This window comes from Opisthocomus hoazin, chromosome 4, assembly GCF_030867145.1.
Source record: "Opisthocomus hoazin isolate bOpiHoa1 chromosome 4, bOpiHoa1.hap1, whole genome shotgun sequence".
Lineage (NCBI taxonomy): Eukaryota > Metazoa > Chordata > Aves > Opisthocomiformes > Opisthocomidae > Opisthocomus > Opisthocomus hoazin.
The window spans coordinates 62,110,437-62,125,165 of NC_134417.1; the positions used below are offsets into that span (position 1 = coordinate 62,110,437).

The following is a 14,729-nucleotide window of genomic DNA, read 5'->3' on the forward strand; positions in this document are numbered from 1 at the left end:
GGAGTGTTCTCATAGAGATTAGTGGCTATATCTATATTGTTCCTTGCAGAAAAGTTACGGGATGGGCTACTTGCGTTAGCCTCTGTGCTTGCATTTGTTGCATCCACTCTGGGTTTGTGACACTGGCAGGCCAGTGAGACCTGCAGGCTGTCCCAAGGCTGCTCAAGCTCAGGCTGCAACCATACTGTGTCAGTCCTGTGTAGCATGCCATAGGTGTCAGATACAGTGATGGTATATGAAGAGCATATAGTGTCGCTCAGAGTAGAGTCAAAATCACGTGAAGGATAGTGTAGACTGAAGACTGAATTTAATCAGCATGGATTCAAATCAAACTGGATCTTGAATACACCAGTCCGGTGAGACGTACACTACTGAAGTAGTCCATACAGGCACTGTGGCCCTACAGAAGAGTAAACAGCAGCTACAGTTTTTTACAAAGAAACTATTTCTCTACCAGAGCAGAAACGTGGAATGGAAGCTTCCTTTAAGACTGAGGTGTCAGTTCCGCTTTTCACCTACTGTTCATTAGGTTTTCAGAAATGAATACCTTTCACTTGTGTGGACTGAACAGTTTATTTCAGGATAGGTAAAAATCTGTCAGTATGCCAGAAATGTATATAACTTCAGGAATTAATAATTAAATTAATAATAAAAATTTACAGAAATAGACCAATGAAAAGATTCTGAGCTACTCATGTAGCAGTTTTCAGAATTTTGCTGTTGTATTTTTTGAGATCAAAAGACAATAGCTGTACATACAGCTACATTTGTGTGAGCTCAACTACAGTTTGTGAGTATGTGTATTCTCGCCCCCCATCAAATTCAGTGTTAGAATTGCATTTAAGGTGTGTACTGTAAGAACTTAACTATAACGTTAAGAAAGCTGACTTGATGTAAGTGCAAGAAGTCACAGACTATTTCTACATGCTCTTTTTCACTGAAGTTAACAAAATATAAAAGACTGGATGTTAATCTGAATTTCTTCTCATTTCTAGGCCCAAAGCAGGAATTTTGGAAATCATCCGCTGCATAGTCTTCATAGGTGTGTACAAACTTGGCTACTTAAGGAGTCAGTTTTCTTCCTTGGGCTATGCATATGAGGTAAGATGTTTATTTTGAAATATCTGTGCTGATGACTCTAGATTTTTTAGATTTAGAAAAACAGAGACACTAAACATTTTTATTTTGCTTCCTTATTTTTTATTTTACTACTTGGGTCAAATATTGATTTTTTTCTCAGCTCTTTATTTTTCACTTTTTGTGATTAACTTTTAGGAAAATTATTGGGTTTTGCTACAGAGGTGCCAATTTCCATTGAAAAAAAGTCAGGAACGTGTACGTTTACCATTCCTGCAAAAATAATATATTAGTGGCCATATGCTTTAAAGTGAATAATAGAAATGTGTTGCTGACTTTGAATTGATAAACACACCTTTCATGGGACAGATCTGAAAATGCTTAGAGGCTGGAAGAGTCTTAAATATAAAATATTTTGTTCTGTACTTATACTGTACCTCAGAAACAGACTCTTAGCCATTGACAAAGATAGGATGCTGGACTAAATAGACCTTTGGTCTGATTAAGTATGATTGCTTTTGTGTTCTTAGGACTTATTTTTATCCTATTTGTGACTTTTGCTGTTTACCTCTTTCTTTTTCAGTACATTTGCTTTCTCATAGTAACTCTTTTACTATTGTCTGAATTAAATAACACTGAATCATTAATGTGATTCTGATCTGATCTGAATAACATCCCCGTGCACCTAGTGCTGGTTACAAGTAAAGACAGTTATCAGCAAGGTTACGAGCAGGTTGCTAGACTAGTAGAACTGTTATCAGAGAGTTGCCTTTTGGCTTAAAACCAGAAAAAATGTGATAAACCAGTAGAGACTGAGACTTAAACTGAGTTCAGAATGGTTGCTTTGACTTGAAACATCTGCACAATTCATACCAACGTTCTTAACTCAAGGTTTCTGATAGTGGTGCGGATTCTCCTACTTTTCTAAGAGAGCAGGCAATAGGAGACTGGAAAAATATCTTATGCTACTGTGGGTCTCTTTTTTTCTTTTTTTTTCCTTTTGTCTTTTCACCTGAGATAGGAAACAATAACTATTGGACAGTATTTAAAGCTAAATAAATGCCACTAATCAAGAACTGGTGTGAGTTTTTACTCATATTGTTACATTGTCAAAGCTTTGGTGTACAAATCAAAGGGTACTGGAATTCCTTTGATAAAAGTCTGCCAGAACTCAGCAGATATTTTAAGGATTTTACTTGCTTAAATATAATTTGAGAAATGTTTTTTATTGTTTACTGAGTAGCCCACTACAATAGAACTGTAGAGTCATAGAATGGTTTGGGTTGGAAGAGACCTCAAAGCCCCATCCAACCTGGCCTTGAACACTTCCAGGGAGGGGGCATCCACAGCTTCTCCGGGCAACCTGTTCCACTGCCTCACCACCCTCATAGGAAAGAATTTCTTTCTTCTATCTAAATCTGCCTTCTTTCAGTTTAAAGCCGTTATCCCTTGTCCTATCACTACATGCCCTTGTAAAAAGTCCCTCTCCAGCTTTCCTGTAGGCCCCCTTCACTTTTGTGGCCCTCCTCTGGACCTGCTCTGACAGGTCGCAGTCTTTTCTGCACTGAGGGCTTCAGAGCTGGGCGCAGGTACTCCAGGTGGGGTCTCACCACAGTAGTGTAGATGGACAGAATCACCTCCCTTGACCTGCTGGCCACGCTTTGGATACAGCCCAGGATACCACTGGCTTTCTGGGGTGTGGGCACACGTTGCTGTGTCGTGCTGAGCTTCTCATCAACCAGCACCACCAAGTCCTTCTCCTGAGGGCTGCTCTCAATCCGTTCCCTGCCCAGCCTGTATTTGTGCTCGGGATTTTCCTGACCCATGTGGAAGACCTTACACTTGTCCTTGCTGAACGTCATGAGGTTCGCACAGGCCCACCTCTCAAGCCTGTCAGGGTCCCTGTGAACTGCATCCCTTCGCTCCAGCATGTTGACCACACCACACAGCTTGGTGTCATAGGCAGACTTGCTGAGAGTGCTCTCAATCCCACTGTCCATATCACTGTCAAAGATGTTAAACAGTGCTGGTCCCAATACCGAACCCTGAGGAGTGCCACTAGTCATTGGTCTCCAAGTAGATAGGCCTGAGGCACATCATTCTAAAATTTGGCAATTAATTCTGTAGCCCTTGAGATACAGTTCTCAGAATTTAATTATTTAGGTATTCTAACTGAATTTGGGGAGAATTATATGTCAAAATGTATACTCTCAGTTTAAAAAAAAATAATTCATGTACTTGCCTTGCTGAGGTGTGTTTGTGCATATGTAAATATGTCTCTTACTAAGAAGTGAGTAGAAGTAAAATTATCAGATTGTTATTTCTATTGTTTGTAGAGAACTATACACCTTCCTATTCTTTCATGAAGAAAATAAAACAAAACTGTTCTTTACGCATATCTGTCATTAAAATTTTAACTTTATTGCCATTTTGAGGTCTTCCTTACTGTCCTTTCCTATCCTTTCTTCTGTCTGATGTTTCTCCTTTTATCCTTTATATTATGCTTCTCTGTTACTCTTTTTTTAGCCCATTATTTTGCACTGACTAGGTAGTCCATTTTTGACAAGAAAAAGGAGTACTTTGCTCACATTTTTTTCTTTTAAAATACTGAAAAAATAGGTATCTTCCAAATCATTTGCTCTCAGTGAGACCAGAACAGATAGTGCTTCTGAGTAATGCCAATACGTCAACACTAGATATTTACACATTATCATAAATAAAATATGATATATATATAATATATATATGATATATATATAATATAATATATAATGTGATATTAATAGCTTTTGTGTTCATAGAATCACAGAATAATAAAATAATGTAGGTTGGAAGGGATGTTTAAAGGTCATCTAGTGCAACCCCTGTGCAATAAGCATCTTCCACTAGAGCAGGTTGCTCAGAGCCCCATCCAGCCTGACCTTGAATGTTTCCAGGGGTGGGGCATCTACCACCTCTCTGGGCAACCTGTCTCAGTGTTTCACCACTCTCATTGTAAAAAATTTCTTCCTTATATGTAGTCTGAATCTTTGTGATGAACTTCAAGGGTCTCCCATTTTGCTCCCTTTTGCTCTCAATGCGTTATACCATTTCTGGATTCATGATAGGAACTTTCTTATGGGTGATAATATTGTTGTAATGGGATTTATGATAAAAAAATTCGAGCAAAGGGAAACTGCCAGAGATTTGTAACTTCATGCTGAAAAGTCTTCAAATAACTTTGAACGTCTTGTGAGGTCCATAAACATAGATCCATCTCATAAGCAGTTTTTAAAATTTCTGCTACATATGTCCTAGTAAGTATTATCTGCTTGCTTTTCAACTTCCTTTGCTCTGTTTTGCTTTCAAATCTACTTATAATTTTTTGAGGTGTAAATTAAAACTTTTATTTAACCTTTTTATTTGCCTCATGTAAATATTCTGTCCTTAAAATGCACCTAGATTTAGCTGACTCTGAGTTTTTTAATGTTAAATCTTTAGTACTCATAATCTGTAATATACTTAAATAATGTCATCCTTATGTCACCATCCTTTACTACCCCCTCTTGGTAATGCAGGTTGGCGGGGACGAGGTAGCAGAAAGAAGTCCCAAGGCCATCAAAAGGGACTTCAGGGCACTGGGGCGACTGGTTGAGGGATCAGGGGCGCAGGTGGTGTTTTCCTCCATCCCATCAGTGGCAGGGGACAGCACTGAAAGGGGCAGGAAAACTCACCTGGTTAACAGGTGGCTCAGGGACTGGTGCCATCGGTCAAATTTTGGCTTCTTTGATCATGGGGAGGTGTACACAGCACCGGGCCTGCTGGCAACAAGTGGAACTCAGCTATCACAAAGGGGGAAAAGAATTCTTGGCCACGAGCTGGCGGGGCTCATTGAGAGGGCTTTAAACTAGGTTCGAAGGGGGAAGGGGATATTGCCCAGCTCACTAGGGATGAGCCTAGGCTTGGAGTGCCAAGGCCAGGGGTGACATTGACAGCCCAGCTCAAGTGTGTTTACACCAATGCACGTAGCATGGGCAATAAACAGGAGGAGCTGGAAGCCATTATACAGCAGGACGGCTACGACTTGGTCGCCATCACAGAAACGTGGTGGGACAACTCGCATGACTGGCATGCTGTCATAGATGGCTACAGACTCTTTAGGAAAGACAGACCAACAAGGAGAGGTGGGGGAGTTGCTCTATATGTGAGGGAGCAACTGGAATGCATTGAGCTTGGCCTGGGGGCAAATGAGGAACAAGTTGAAAGCTTGTGGGTTAGAATTAAGGGACAGGCTCATAAGGGTGACATTACGGTGGGTGTATACTACAGGCCACCTGACCAGGAGGAGGAGGTTGATGAGGCCTTCTACAGGCAGCTGCAAGCAGCCTCACAGTCACAGGCCCTGGTTCTCATGGGGGACTTCAACCACCCTGACATCAGCTGGGAAGACCATACAGCTAGGCAGGCACAATCCAGGAGGTTCCTACAGAGTATCGATGATAACTTTCTGATGCAAGTGGTGGAGGAACCAACAAGGAAAGGCGCGCTGCTGGACCTCGTGTTAACAAACAAGGAGGGACTGGTGGAGGACGTGAAGGTTGGAGGTAGACTCAGCTGCAGTGACCATGAAATGGTCGAGTTCAGGATCCTGCGTGGAGGAAGCAGGGCGATAAGCAGGATCAAAACCCTGGACCTCAGGAGGGCTGACTTTGCCCTCTTCAAGGAGCTACTGGGAGGAATCCCGTGGGCCAGGGCTCTCGAAGGCAGGGGAGTCCATGAGTGCTGGTCGCTCTTTAAACAACACTTCTTCCATGCACAGGAGCAATGCATCCCACTGAGAAAGAAATCTAGCAAAGGAGGCAGGAGACCTGCATGGTTAAACAAGGAGCTTCTAGCGGAGATCAGGCAGAAGAGAAAGGTGCATGGAATGTGGAAAGAGGGACAGGCCTCTTGGGAAGAGTACAGGAATGTGGTCAGAGCATGCAGAGATGCAACGAGGAAGGCCAAGGCTCACCTGGAATTGAAGCTGGCAAGGGATGTCAAAAACAACAAGAAGGGCTTCTTCAACTACATCAACAGCAAAAGGAAGGCTAGGGACAACGTGGGGCCGCTGCTGAATGAGGCGGGTGTCCTGGTGACGGAGGATGCGGAGAAGGCAGAGCTAATGAATGCCTTCTTTGCTTCAGTCTTCAGTGCTAAGACTGGCCCTCAGGAATCCCAGGCCCCGGAGGTAAGAGAGGAAGCCTACAAAGAGGACGACTTTCCCTTGGTCGAGGAGGACTGTGTGAGGGATCGCTTAAGTGATCTGGATGTCCACAAATCCATGGGCCCCGATGGAATGCACCCACGAGTGCTGAGGGAGCTGGCGGATGTCATTGCTGAGCCACTCTCCATCATCTTTGAGAGGTCCTGGAGGACAGGAGAGGTGCCCGAGGACTGGAGAAAGGCCAATGTCACTCCAATCTTCAAAAAGGGCAAGAAGGAGGACCCAGGGAACTACAGGCCGGTCAGCCTCACCTCCATCCCGGGTAAGGTGATGGAGCAGCTTATCCTGGAGGCCATCATGAAGCAAGTGGAAGAAAAGAAGGTTATCAGGTGTAGTCAGCATGGATTCACCAAGGGGAAATCATGCCTGACCAATCTGATAGCTTTCTACGATGACATGACTGGCTGGGTAGACGAAGGGAGAGCCGTGGATGTTGTCTACCTTGACTTCAGCAAGGCTTTCGACACAGTCTGCCATGATATCCTCCTAGGGAAGCTGAGGAAGTGTGGGCTGGATGAGTGGTTGGTGAAGTGGATAGAGAACTGGCTGAATGGCAGAACTCAGAGGGTTGTCATCAGCGGCGCTGAGTCTAGTTGGAGGCTGGTGAGAAGTGGTGTCCCTCAGGGGTCAGTACTGGGCCCAGTCTTGTTTAACTTCTTCATCAACGACCTGGATGAAGAGTTAGAATGTACCCTCAGCAAGTTTGCTGACGACACCAAACTGGGAGGTGTGGTAGATACACCAGAAGGCTGTGCTGCCATTCAGCGTGACCTGGATAGGCTGGAAAGTTGGGCAGAGAGGAACCTGATGAGGTTCAACAAGGGCAAGTGCAGGGTCCTGCACCTGGGGAGGAACAACCTCATGCACCAGTACAGGCTTGGGGTGGACCTGCTGGAGAGCAGCTGGAGAGCAGCTCTGCGGAGAGGGACCTGGGTGTCCTGGTGGACGACAGGTTAGCCATGAGCCAGCAGTGTGCCCTGGCTGCCAAGAAAGCCAATGGGATCCTGGGGTGCATCAAGAAGAGTGTGGCCAGCAGGACGAGGGAGGTTCTCCTTCCCCTCTACACTGCCCTAGTGAGGCCTCATCTGGAGTGCTGTGTCCAGTTCTGGGCTCCCCAGTTCAAGAAAGATGAAGAGCTACTGGAGAGAGTCCAGCGGAGGACTACGAGGATGGTGAGGGGACTGGAGCATCTCCACTACGAGGAGAGGTTGAGGGAACTGGGCTTGTTCAGCCTGGAGAAGAGAAGGCTGCGAGGGGACCTTATAAATGCCTACAAATATCTGAAGGGTGGGTGTCAGGAGGATGGGGCCAAGCTCTTTTCAGTGGTGCCCAGTGACAGGACAAGGGGCAATGGGCACAAACTGAAGGACAGGAAGTTCTGTCTGAACATGAGGAAGAACTTCTTCCCTCTGAGGGTGACGGAGCACTGGAACAGGCTGCCTAGGGAGGTTGTGGAGTCCCCTTCTCTGGAGATATTCAAGACCCGCCTGGACAAGATCCTGTGCAGCCTACTGTAGGTGACCCTGCTTCGGCAGGGGGGTTGGACTAGATGACCCACAGAGGTCCCTTCCAACCCCTACTGTTCTGTGATTCTGTGATCCTTATATGTTACCATATAAACAATTCTTTAGTAATCCAGTGTTCGCGAGCAATAAGAATGAATGCACAACATATTGTAAAAGAATTTCTGTTGACTTAATTTTTTTGGTCTATAAATTATGCTTTTCAAGGCACTTGCTTAGGGACGAAAAAAAATGAACTGCAAGAGGCATGATGGCACTACTCAGTGTGTCTAGAATTTAACAAATAATTCTGTCCCAGCATTCTTAAGTTCTGTCCCAGCATTCTTAAGTTAATGGTGCACATTGCAGCAGATAAGTGCAAGAGTGATTTTGCCAACAGCATATTGAATTATTAGTGAAAAAGTATGTGACTCCTGTTCATATTTTCCATTAATATCTTCAAACCAGTAGATAAGATTTCAGAAGTAAATATCCTTGTGGTGCTATTTGCAGGGTACTCTAACTAGCAAAAATAGGTGATTTAAACTGCATATGATTGCATTTGGCTCAAAAGAAGGTCTGACAATGATCAGAACTACTACACATGAGGAAGGCCTTCTGGGTGAAAACTGGAAGAAAAACACAGAAGAAATGAGAGAAAACTTGGTGAGCAGTGAGAAAGGAGATAAGAGAAGAGAAAACAAGGATCAAGCCTTTCCCATTTTGCCATTAAATTAGCTCAGGTGGGTGTGAGAAAAGCAGCTAATGATTGCAGTTCCAGCAGGAGGAGCAGTCCTGCCCTCTGGTTCCAGCCTCTTACCGTTGCTGCCCAGCTAATTGGGTTAGCCAGCTGGTCTGATTTACGCAGCCAAAGATTTTTCTTCAGATAAGTGATGCAACTTGCTTTAAAGCAAGAAAGATTCCTAATGCTGAGGTTCAGCGAAGGTGGAAGTAAAATAAAGCTAGACCTGTGTAAGGAAGAAGGACTTCTGCGTTTGCTAAAGCTTCAATCTTAATGTGGTTGCTAACTGTGTCTACAGTCTAGTAAGTACAGCATTGGATCTATTGACACTATGAAGTTTTGTGTTACCAGCCTTGGTTCTATATGAAAATTATGTTGTTCTTCTGATCATTTAAAGATATTGTTCTCCTGGCTATTGTATTTGAAGTCCTTCCAAGATATACCCCTGGGGGTTCTCTCCTGGTGTCCTTTCCTTCTTCAAAGAAGACAATAATTTGAAGTTATCAGGGTTAGAAAGGTGACCTTTTTTTTTCTTATGGGTGGTGGAATAATGCACATTTCTCAGCATGCATTTTTTTTTCCTTGTGCTGTATATATTTCATGTGGATGGTTAGGTGAAAGAAACAGGGTTTGTTTGTGGTTTTATTTTTAAGAAAAAAGGGTGATTTTTGAGGAAGTTTTTAGATCTTAAGAAAATTGTTTCTTGGGCAGAGGTCACTGAAAACCTTGACCGCAGAGGCAGAGATGTATTTGACTGGTTATAGACAGTAAACTGAGAAGCTAATGTGTTTCTGCTTGAGGATCTGCACTGCCACATCCTATACTAGTTATTTTTCGTTAGGCTGATTACTTCATGCCTGTGTAATGTGATGATCATGTGTATTACTAAAGCCAAATCATTTTCTGTCAGACTGGGCCTGGAGTGTCCTAACCACCTGGAGGCAGCAGAAAACATTGCTTGTGAGTTCAGTTATGTGACAGTTCAGCAGGCACGATATGTAAAAATAAATCTGTAATGATGGTGCACCTCTTCAAAGTGTTTCCATCCAACTGCTCTGGTTTGGCATCGGCCAGCAATTTCCATGAGCTGATTTTGGTCAAGTGCTGGCTGTTATTTGACAGTAGTACTAATGAGGAGCAAGCAGAAACGAGAGCCATTGACATGTTATTGGAACTCTGGTCTTGAATATTTTCACCAACTCTCATAGTGGCTGCAACTCAGTACTAAGAAAGACTCTTAAACTAGAGGGGCTAGGAGTGAGGAAGCTGGAGGAGGACATACGGATGTCTGCCGTGATGTGCTTCATTATCTTTTACCTTTGTGTCAGCTAAGGCATTGTATCTGAGAGTAAATCTCTGCACCCAGACTCCTCCTGCCCTGCAGCTTCCTGGGCTGCCTGGCTATGAAAGCCCTGCAGGCATGCATTAGTTTACAGGTAGGAAGGCTAAAGAACTAGGACAACTTTATTTGGGGAAAAGAGGTAAAAAAGGAGGTTGTATACATGTGTGATATTTTAAATAAATAACTTGTTTTCTGTTTTATGTGGGCATGTGGTGCATTAGAAATGTAGATAACTTTAGAAGGGATGTAAAATCTTGTGCTGCTGGGTAAAATTCAGCCCTTAACTAAAGAAGGCAGAAATGAACTTTGTTGAGGTCAAATTGTTTATTTACTCCTTCAGAGTATCTAAACTTGGTAGATGCAGCTGTTCTGAATACTTCTGGAGACAGTTTTCCATACCAAATGGACTGCTTCTCTGATCTTTGATGCATTTAGGTATTTCTTATGAGTGTGTCACCTAATTTGTCTGGATAAAGTACATAAGATCTCTTTATTAAAGAACTGATTTGCACTGTTTTCTGCGTTCTGCAGCAGTCCCTCTTAATGTGATATATTGCCACGCTACTTATTTCTCCTTTCATCGTACAAAGACTGGCTGTTACCTCACTTGTTACTTAGTGTAATTTACCAGCGTTGGAATACTGACTTACGAGTACTGACTTAAAACAAACATTTACTCATAAGAACTTATTTCCCCATCAATGATAGTTTTCTGCTCTGTAGCATTTTTCCTTGGTCCTTCGTTATGATCATCTGTGCCACATTTCAAAGCGCAGCATGTCCCATATTTGGTTTCCATTAAGGTGAAAGCTCCATGCCCTGTGCTATGATTTACGACCTCAGCATTTATGCAGCCTCTGTACCCTAACTAGATTGGCTGGTGTATTTGAAATGTACTTTAGAAATGAAGCTAGAGATGGAAGGAAACTCTACTGCCTTATGATAAAAAGCCTTGTCAACACGCATGGAATTAAACAAACATGAGTTGTAATCTGTATTTTCTATGTTAGCTTCTTTCAGAAAAGTCCACTGTACTATGCAGTGTAGCCCAGGGACTGGACTTTTAATATTCTTGACAACTGCCCTAAGGGGAATAATGTCCCTTAGAAAAAGTCACAGTAAAATCTGGCAGTAGATTAAGTTAGTTTCCACTTAGGTGTGACAGCAGAGTCATTACTGATTTTAGACTTAGCCAGTTTGAGAGTCGGCTTCACCACCATCAACTAAAGACTATGATGTATAGTTCCAGATGCTCTGGCCAATTGACCGTAAAATTGCTCTGCATTTCTGGCAGAGCAGCCAAGCTGGAGCTTTTAAAATCTCCTCTCCCTGAGCTCAACACCCTCCCCCTCTGCTTAAAAGCTGCTCATTATTCTTCTTCTGCCCGCTGATCTTAGCAAAAGAAAAACTTCTGGAATCAATTAGAAGTGTCTGCACTTGATGAGATTTGCACGTGAGTTCGGAATTGCGAGGCTTTGATAGTGTCAGCCAACAGCTGCAGTTTCAGGTGGTAAAATCGGGGAAGGAATTTTCCAGGGTTTATTTACAATCATAAAATAAAACAAAAATCAAGACAACTTGGAAACCATCTAGTGTGTTGTTAAAATGAAGCCTGAATTGGGTTATATATATATTTTTTTCTGTTTGAAAAAAGTAAACTGGTGGATTATTATCAGGATCTTTTCAATTATCTTGCAATTATTAGACTGTATAGAGTGGTTGTAATAAAATGCAAGCTATGGTCTGCTTGCTGTAGTTTTAACTATGAAAGAGGCATCTACTATTACTTTTGTCACTTTAATTGCTTGACAAGACAAGGAGGTAGTCATACTTAATAGAGATCAGAAGCTTGCAGTCAAAGATGAAGCAAAGGTGGTACTCTGAAAACAGAAAATACACATTCACATATACTGTCTGAAATTTTGCATTTTGTTCTGTCAACACTCGCACTGATAGTTGTAAAATTTATTTTCTGACCCTCCTTAGCCCAAAGCAGTTAGTGATTTGGCTTGTATCTGTACGCAATGTTTGCATTTTAAAGACAACAGCCATGCCAAAAGAAATTATTCATGTTCTATTCTACATCTCAGAGTGTCTTTCTATAAAGGAAACTGTGTCATTTCACACACGTTGTTACTAATTTGCATAGCACACTTATTTGGTTCATAAATCAAAAGATAATTTTTCTAAAAGCCAGTAATGCTACAAACCCCATCAAACCACATTCTTTTCTACATCATAATAACACATGGATAACAATAGAAATTTCCATACCAGTGAATTGTTTCACTGATATTAATCCCTGGTGACAACTGAGATACTCCACATGGGTAGATGTTTCTGTCTGTGTAAGTGCAGTTCCAGTACTAGAGTATTATACGACACTTTTTTTAATGCATGAATACGTGTATTTGTTTCATACCTGATTTCTTCTGCAGAGGTAGTGTTGTTAGGAAAACTAGTCTGTAGAGTAATTTAAATATTTTTTTTTTTCCCCTTCCTTTAAAGAGCTTAAAAACATACTTCCAGTGAAGGAGTGCTGAGAGAATGCCTTGTTTTCAGCATTAGTCATCTGTAAGCAGAGAGGCAGCTCTGTATCACAATACAAGCAGAGCTGGCATACGCCGGAGTGAGAGGCAGGCGTACAGATGAACCCTGTGCCGTTTGGATTCTGTTGGGGAGATGCAAAGGCAGTTGGAGCAGACTCGTGTTTCCTGTGCTTGGTAGAGCCAGTCCTTACTGATCAGTTTACGTTCTTATACATTTTATGTTTGAAGTTGATTTAAAGTGTAGCGTAGTGTAAAGCTCATAGCAGGCTCTAAGAGTCAAAGGCGAGGGTAAGAGGAGTGATTGCTCCGCCCTGAATTAAAGACACTGGCTTACTTGCTGACATTTCTCATCCACGCACATGATGTGGGGAGAAGCGAAAGTTACCTTCTGTGTCCATGGGCCTGTCCCCCCGAGCCGTGCTGAGCACCCGGGAGCAGGGAGCCTCCCAGCCGCGCCGTGCACGGCCGGTGCCTCTGCGTGCTCTGTGGCCTGTCTGCAGCACCTGCGTGTCTATGTTTATTAGGACAACCTGATGTGCAAAATTAGTAGACTTCTTTCCAAAATCAGACAGTCTGCCACCAAAACTTTTGCACCTGGCAAGTGGGAATTGTTCTAATCTTAGAGAGGAGAGCTGTGCCTGTATTCCAAGACCGTGAAGGCAGATGGCTTAGTTTGAATTCTGTCCTCAACGTGATGGGCAGAGGGATTGAATTAGCTTTCAGGAGATGACAGCTTTAATTAAGCTGGCTGTTCCTGATGTGGAATAAATCCGGGTTTGGCAGATACAAGGTGACCACAAAGAACCAGCCTAGTATTTAAAGCATTTTGGATATTTTTGTCTCACAAGATTTGAATAGAGAAAACCCAAATGTAAGAAAGATATGCAGTCGGGGTTACTCAATTTATACTTCTTGTGAGGGAAATGGAGGTACAAGTTTCTTCTTCCTATAAATGTCCCTCCTCGCTTCTGTAACAGTGAGCAGAACACGGCAGCTGTGAAAGCTTAGTATTTCTGGAACAGAATGTCTGTGTAGGACCCACATAATCGTGCTGCAACAGGCCATTGAAAAGCTAAATCGATACCTGTATTTAGGAAAGCAGAGATTAACTCAAAATATTTTACAATATATTTTATTAGAATTGATGATTGGGGAAAAAAATAAAAAATCTTTTGCTTAGTTTGTTTTTTCCAGAAGCTTCTCATGAACAACAAAGAAAGAAAAGCATAGTAAAAGTCAAGCTTCTGTTTTTCTAACAGCACCTGAAACAACCACATGGCCTGAAAACTAGTTGATGACATCTGGGCAACTGCATGCTAAATTCTAACCAGCCAGTGCCTCTTGTCTAAAGTAGGCCATAGATCAATAAGATAAAATCGAGCTATTATCTGTGCTGTGATTTTTCTTTATTACTGTCTTGTTATATCAGTCCTTTGTATGAGTTCTGTTTTCTATGATGTTTAAAGTCAGGGAGTATAGAGAAAGCAACAACTCTGTATTTATTTTTATATTTGAGTATTATGCAAGGCAAAGAGAATGTTTTAAAATGTGCTTCTCCTGCCAGTGCCAAATAAAAACTGTCTGATGAAAGAAGATTAGCAAATGCTATGTTTAACAACTGATTCCCAAATGCAGAACACACAAAACACTTTGTTTGTTTAAAAGCTGTAAATAGGTGTTACGGGGAAAAAAAGTACATGTAAAGCTCTAGTTATCTCTTGAAACTAAAGCAAAATAATGCAGCAAACCCCTGTGGAGTCTGGGAGTGATCACATCTGTCCTGACGGAATTGGTTTGGTTTATCTTCATGTGGAGCCCATGAAATGCCTGGAAAAAGTTGTTTATTTTGCTGATTGGAAACTAATACACAGTTGAAAATGCCTGGTTTTTGTTGGAACACTTTAGATTTTATGAGGAAAAGGTTGCTATATTTTGTCCTTAGCTATTACCTGAATTAATTTCATATCTGCATATGACTATAAATCTCTAGATATATTTGTTTCTCCTCTTCTTGGCTCCATGTAAGTTGACTATGAAGAACAGTCAGATACAAGGAAGCAGTTAGAAATGGTGGTTAAGCAGTATGTTAGGAAACAGAATTGGGCCATTAACTGCATTGGTGTATATTTACATGTCTCCATACCTATCTCCCTTTTACTTTGTCTGTGAATAGTCTAGTTAGATTATAACATCTTCAGGCAGATACCTGCCTTTGCACATAAATAAAGGGCCTACCTCACTTCTGTGCACTATGTAAGCAGTGAACAGAGCA

General features: G+C 42.1%; 1 protein-coding gene across 1 annotated transcript in view; it reads left to right on the forward strand.

The window, feature by feature from the left end:
• The window catches only part of AGMO (alkylglycerol monooxygenase), a 140,593-nt gene that overhangs the window by 51,506 nt on the left and 74,358 nt on the right, over positions 1 to 14,729 (forward strand). Inside the window, exon 10 of the mRNA XM_075419229.1 lies at positions 996 to 1,101. Coding sequence (XP_075275344.1) covers positions 996 to 1,101 — 106 coding nt within the window. The remainder of the gene's footprint in view (positions 1 to 995; positions 1,102 to 14,729) is intronic.